General features: G+C 43.5%; 1 protein-coding gene across 1 annotated transcript in view; it reads right to left on the reverse strand.

The window, feature by feature from the left end:
• Window positions 1-6,557, reverse strand: part of TBC1D22A (TBC1 domain family member 22A) — a 167,017-nt gene extending 160,460 nt beyond the window's left edge. The window contains 5 exon segments of the mRNA XM_084306248.1: window positions 1,537-1,599; window positions 1,602-1,832; window positions 1,835-1,875; window positions 3,222-3,278; window positions 6,394-6,557. Of these exon segments, the coding sequence (XP_084162374.1) occupies window positions 1,537-1,599; window positions 1,602-1,832; window positions 1,835-1,875; window positions 3,222-3,278; window positions 6,394-6,455 (454 nt within the window). The 5' untranslated portion in view covers window positions 6,456-6,557.
• Window positions 6,558-7,183: the final 626 nt, after the last annotated feature.

Below are 7,183 nucleotides of genomic sequence, written 5' to 3' on the forward strand. Positions count from 1 at the left end.
TTTCATTTGGGATGCAAAGCCATTTGATTCTATGATTCTCTCTCAGCACTTCCACTTACTCATCAGCCGCTAAAACGTAGTGCACAAAGGCAACAGTCACGTTATATGACAACACATTCGTTTGTTTTCACATTAACATGTTGTCAGCATTCACAGATGAGACACAGAACTACTGTATCAGTCTGAATATGATGAATGCTTGCTGAGTAGACAAGCAGTAACACTCCTATTCATAAACATTTTTTCACATTCATATTTTTAAGCATAAGAATCGTTCCTATACTACATGCTGTTTTTTCATCAGGCTTCAATACTAAACACAAGTAATTATACTTCACGGTTTGTTTTTTTTCCCTGAAATTTGTCCAGTAAGAAGAAATAACGTGAAACAGAACAAGAAGCCACCTAACATGCATGTAACTTGCATATTACAAGCATGATTCCTACAACCATTCAATAATATTTTATCCTTCTTTTGCAAGATCAATTCTAAACGCTGAAAGAACTAGATCCAAACCATCAGGAAAAATAGTACAACAATCACAGAAGTTTTATAGTTTACTAGTGATTTAGAAGGAATTCATAGCTTAAACAAGAAATACTCACCAAGATTTGTGTTGGGTCCAGCAAGTAGCTGCTTAAATTTGTCTAATCGGGATGCTTCTCTTTCAGTTAATGCAGGAGTAACTGAGGTACTGAAGTCCGCCACTCCACTCACCAGGGGAGGTGTGGAAGTTTGTGGAAGAGACTGAGATCTCTGCATGGAAGAATTTTCACTGGCATTATCTGAAGGGAAAAAGAAGCATAATAGTTAGCCTTAGATACCAAAACAACTACTAATAACTTGAATTGAACTTCTAAATTTCAAATCAAGTTCTGTTTGGGGGAAATATAAACTCAAGCGTAACACAATTTTGAACTTCAAATTACTTGGATTTCACAGGAGAACTATTCCTCTTCCAAGCAGTGTTTCACAATTCAAACACATCAATTAGAGATCGCACTAACGGCAAAGCTAATTTATTGCTAACATCTCTGTGCTATTGAAAGCTGTTTCTGTCTCTCTCACCGTTCTAAAAAATAAACTGGGAAATCATTGCAATTGGTTACTTTAAAATTAATTAAAACACAGAACAGATTACATAAGGACAAACATTCCAACTATATGAATAGTTTTCAATATATTTTATACAGTGGCATTTTAGTAACAATTTTTCTACAATAGTACAAATTGTAATTGCATACATCTTGGTACAGTTCAGTGTTAAGATACATTCAATAGTGCAACTTCCTCCAAAACTTGAAGACTTATTGAGTCTGAAAACAATGGAAATTAGTTATTCTTTCCTCATCTATGCATTTCTCACACACATGCCTTATGGTTTAGCATGGAGTCCAGTGTTTCCTCAAATCAATTAATACCACTTAATAACATTTACCTGCGGTAAAGGTTGGGAAGGGGTTAATGCCCTAAAAAGTACATTTTATAGCTTTCCTCACTCTATTTTCAACATTTCTATTCATTTCTTAACATACCTGATGAACTCGAAGTATGACCTTCACTGACTGATTTAACAAGCCTATTATCACCACACGCAATGAAGTCAGCTCTGCAGATTCTACTTGTTTTTCTTCCTGCTGGTGTTCTTCCTGAAATTTATGCTGTTCTTGTAACTTGCTGTGATTCTGAATTACTTTGTGAGCTGTTTCCATGACCACTTCTGTATTTAGGTTTTCAGCAGCTATTGCTAAGAGTTCATCATCATCATCCCCAAGATCCCAAGCATCACTTGTGTTACTTTCAAACTCCTGGAAGGTGCTGACTTCTTTAGTTTCACTGGAGTTGTAGGTGGTTTTGATCCTGGCTTTATCAAGCTGTTAAAAACAAGTAAACAATGTTTAGAGAACTAGCAATGGAATAGGCAACACATGACGGATAGGGGAAAAAAAATAAAATAAAAACACACAAGTCTGTGCTTGACAGCATAACACTATATACGTAGCAAGTATTTATCTCCTTCCACTCACGTTGCTGTTACATCCAACCCTGACAGAATACAGCAGAATACTCTTGAGAACAAAGTCAGGTAACAACCTGACTCTTCCTGGCTTTGAATGCAAACTGGACAAATCCTTCCTTCCCTTGTCTTCAAAATAAATAAATAAATAAATAAATAAATAAATAAAGCTCACAGTCAAGTAAGGGGAATACTATTGGAATCCTTTAGGAGATGGGACACGTTACAGTTCTCTTGCTTTGTGAACTCCTACAGAGGTTTCAGGCCTTTCCATGCAATTGCTGCATAATGACACAGCAGCGGTAATCAAGTCATCAGGCCTAGTCCCAAGCCATCACATGCAATCACACAGCATAATCACTGTCATAAACAAATCAAGTCTCACCTTAAAACTCATTACAACTATCGTTCCTCCCCAATCAGGCACTCCAGCATGAATTTGCTTCAGAACTTTGCTCTTCTGGCAGTCAGGATAACTCCTCCAGTTACCAGTCTGAGCATGCCCTATCAGCTCCTAACCTTTTGTCCCTCTGCCAACACACACTACAAGGCAGACGAACCAAGTGTCACTCCCTAGCTTGGCACTTGTCCTCATTCCCTGTAACGCAGAGCAGTCACATCAGATTTCAGCTAAAGAAGGCATCGAGCCAGCTTCCCCACTCTCAAAAATAAAAAAGCAGAAGCTGTCAGGATGCAATAATGTATTTTGCTAAACACCTCAACCATAAGGACATGAAGACGGATGTTTGCACTAGTTTGGGGTTATTAGCATGAAATTTATTTGGTTACTAATGATGTTTCATATTTCTGCCACGTTCATGAACATCATATTCTGCTATCCAGTAATCATGATCTAAGTCAATAAACTTTAGATCACTGTAAATCTCTGTCGTCCTCTCACTCACAAGTAAAATGCCCACCTTTGCCTCAAATTAATCTACACCATAATCTGATTCTATTCTTTTACAGAGGGACGCACACACAAAAAATAGGCAGTCTATCAACAGAAAGATGCATGCAGGAAAGCCACTTACACCCGTAAGCATCAGGAAGTCACAAAAGAGAAGTCAGAACAGAGAAGTCAAGATTATGACAACAATTGAAAAAGGAAGATTAACATCTTCTGACAAAAAGAAGAAAAGGAGGAGAGAAGACAGACGAGATCCAAATCACCTTGAATATTTGAGTACTAGGTTAACTTACGTTCCATGCAGCAGTGGATCAAAAGGCGGATGCTGAGCTCCGTACACATGTTGGATACTAAAGGAGAAGAGAGAGAGCGTGTAATAAGTAATCACCAATGAAGACAACTGAAATGTTCCAGCAGTTTTCAACTTCAAAGGATCCCCTACCAACTAAAAACAATGAAGCTGAAATTGAAGCACGTACTAAGAAATTACTCGATAAAAATCTTAGATATGCCAAACAGAATCACTTTTTTAAGGCCTAGAGTAGCTTACATTAATTTATTGTTTTCTCCAGGAAATAAAATAAGAAAAGGTAGCTCCATAATAAGATGAATCAAAAGCAGTGTAGGTTTTCTCTTTTCTGAGTTATCACTTCTTCATTTATCTCTTGCCAAAAATAAAACAAAAACTCTCAGAGAACTGTCTGTAAAGATTTCATCCTCTCTGGGTACTTGTGGCCCAAAAACCAACCAGTCAATTCTTAACAGTCACTAAAGCAAAAGGCTGAACAATTTAAAGGAAAAAAAGCATGTGAAAGATGCCCTGTTAGAGAACGTTAAGAGCAGTAAAAACAAATGCTTTGAAATAAAGCTTCCAAAGACAGATTTTTTTCCTACTACAACATCTAATAATACAAAACAGCGTATTACCCTGAGTAATAAAACTCTACAAACTACAAGTTCATTTCCTCCCAGATTTCAGCTACAAAATTATTTCGTAAGTCAAAAAGCTCCATGGAAATCCCAGCAAAATTTACATGCAGCCTCATACTGAAAATTATTACTGAAAAACTCTGATTGTAAGAGAAGCAAATCATATGCAACAGTAACACCTCTCTAAATCCGCACTGAAAACCACATTACAGGAGGCAAACGTGCCCTCCTGACAAATCAAAATCAATCCCAAGACCATAAATATAAATACGTCCAACCTTCATAAATTTGAGGTAGAACCACACCAAAAAGACTGCAGTCATAACAAATTACAGGAGACTTGGATTTATACTAAAGAGGCCATACTGACAGCTGGGAAATTAACCCTAGAGATGTCTGAGGGTGGTGCTTTATACACTCTTGAATTTTTTACGTAATTCCACACAATCCAAAAAGTCAACCCAGCACCAGGCTTCCCACACAGCTGTATGCTGTGCCCTCTGAACTGCCTCTCCTGCTTTACACAAGGGTCAGGCTGTGCAATCAAGGAGAGTCAAACATGTTTTAGCCCGCAAGAACTTTGTGAAATTACAGAACAAGAAGTTCAGAGAGACAAGAACAGTCAGACCAGAACAGTCCATTTACAACTAGAGAAACAAAACCACCACCAGTTAGAGCTTATGGATAACTGAGAATGGAAGAAATTAAATGATAAGCAGGATTATTTCCTATAGCATTCAAGTAAAGGTAGCTTTATTGTTTACATAATTTACCTGAGAACCAAGAATACATCTCATCTGTACAAAAAAGGATGTAAGAAACTGAATTACCCAACTCTGAGAATAGTTTAGGGATGGAAGCAGAGAATATAACTGTAAGTGTCAGAACACTTGATGTCATTTGGGGGATATATTCCCTGGAAAATTTTGAATGTGAGAGTACGTTTGTATCTCTCAGCTATAGGACAACTGGTTCTGCTCTTCACACTTCAGAAGCAAAGTTGACAAAAACAATATTTTGAATACTATGCAGGAAAACATACTCTATAGCTTTATAGCCATGTTTTAGTCTCAAGGCACAACTATTTAAATTCATAAAGAAAATAGGAACCCGTCAATTCACTGTATGATGCCTCGATCACTGAGTAAATAGAGTTTGCAAATTTGTAACAGGATTCAACAACTTCAAATTCAGACTCCACTAAAAAATAGCTTTCTTTTTGTAAAAATACTAATCATCCTCACGATTTTCCAAGTTTGCACGTCTTCACTAAAGGAGAAAACCTTTTCATTTAAGAAAACTTTTTTCAACGTGCTTTATTAATATTCATTAATAAAAAATAGAACATGGCCAGAAGCTGGGAATCATTAAAGTCCCCTTTCGTCTCTTTGAAATTTCACAGTATTTGGCTAAAAACCGAAGAAGTAAAAGTTTCCCATCCATCGCCCAAACAGCTGACCGTACAGAACTGCAGAAGAGCTGCTGTTTTAGCAGCAAAAAAAAAAAAGAGACTTTTTACATCTACTTTCTAACTACACTCCTTTTTCTTTTTTATCCCCATCACTCCTTAGTTGCTTACAAAGAATCTTTTCAGAAGCATTCAGTGGCAGGGCTAACTCAGCTACCCCTTATCTATCCACTACCAACTTTTTGACCCAAGTTACAACCACCACTTGCTGAGACAACCTTTGTTTCTTATTCAGAACCTTTCTGGAGGTGTTTGGCAAGGCTAACTCAGGTGTTTGGCAAGACTAATCCTGACAAGACTAAGTCAGCTACTCCTTATTGACCCACGATCAACTTTTTGACGCAAGTAATAGAACCTTCATAGTGGGAAAAAAGCCCTCCAAGACCACCTGGTCCAACCACCCCCTACCACCAGCATCACCACTAATCCATGTCCCCAAGCACCACGTCCAACCTCTCCTTGAACACCCCCAGGGACAGTGACTCTACCACCTCCCTGGGCAGCCCATCCCAGTGCCTGACTGCTCTTTCTGAGCAGAAATGGCTCCTCGTTGCCAGCCTGAACCTCCCCTGGCACAACTTGAGGCCATTCCCTCTGGTCCTGTCACCAGTTCCCTGTGAGCAGAGGCCGACCCCCAGCTCCCCACAGCTTCCTTTCAGGCAGCTGCAGAGAGCAATAAGGTCTGCCCTGAGCCCCCTATTCCCCAGACCCACACCCCCATCTCGCTGTGCCAACCCGCAGCCTCGCAAGCAGCGCAACCTGACGCTGAAACCCTTCAGGCCCTGAGCTGACCCCAGACAAGCAGCAGAGGGGCGGGGAGGCCCCGCACCGAGTTGTCAGCGAGGACAGCGACAGGGGGCAAGGCCAGCACAGCGAGGGCAGTGACAGGCTGGAAACAGGTCCCGGCAGCGAGGCCGGGGCAGGGGCCGGCAGCGAGGCGGGCCCAGGCTCCCGCCGCCCCCCCGGGCAGCCCCGGGCGACTCTGGCCCTGCGGGAGGCGGCAGCGGCGCTGGGACGGCCCCGAGGAGCCCCCGCCCGCCGGCCCCGGGCTCGCCGCCGCCCCTCACCTGCCCGGCACCTTGGCGCCGCTCCGCTTCCAGAACTGCTTCCTGCCGCCGTCGCTCGCCATGGCGGCCGTCACCTCATCCCCCCGCCCCGCGGCGCCGCGGCCCCGGCCCAGCCTTCACGGCTCACTCCCCGCCATTGCTTCCCCCCGGGACGGCACTGAGCGCTGCCATCTTGGCACCGACAAACAAGCCCGCTCCTCATTCGCCCCACGAGGCGGCCCGGCGGCTCCTGCCAACCAGAAGTGAGAGTACTGCCGGGTGGCTCGCAGGGGGCCAATGGCAGCCAGGGAGCGCCGGGGAGGGCGCTCGGGGCAGAGTCCGGAATGGCGGCGGCGGGGCGGGGCGGGCAGGGGGCGGTGGGGTGGTGGGGCGCGGCCTCCGCGCTGCAGGTGGAGGTGGCCCTGACGGGACGGGGAGGCTTAGACATGTGCAGCGGCCTCTTGTGAATCACAAAACAATTAAAGTTTGAAAAGTCCTCCCAGATCACCTTGTTCAACCACCCCCCTACCACCAATGCCACCACTAACCCATGTCCCCAAGCACCACGTCCAACCTCTCCTTGAACACCCCCAGGGACGGTGACTCCACCACCTCCCTGGGCAACCCGTCCCAGTGCCTGACTGCTCTTTCTGAGCAGAAATGGCTCCTCATTGCCAGCCTGAACCTCCCCTGGCACAACTCGAGGCCATTCCCTCTGGTCCTGTCACCAGTTCCCTGTGAGAAGAGGCCGACCCCCAGCTCCCCACAGCTTCCTTTCAGGTAGCTGCAGAGAGCAATAAGGTCTGCCCTG

The sequence above is a fragment of the Netta rufina genome (assembly GCF_964035555.1).
Source record: "Netta rufina genome assembly, chromosome: 1".
NCBI lineage: Eukaryota > Metazoa > Chordata > Aves > Anseriformes > Anatidae > Netta > Netta rufina.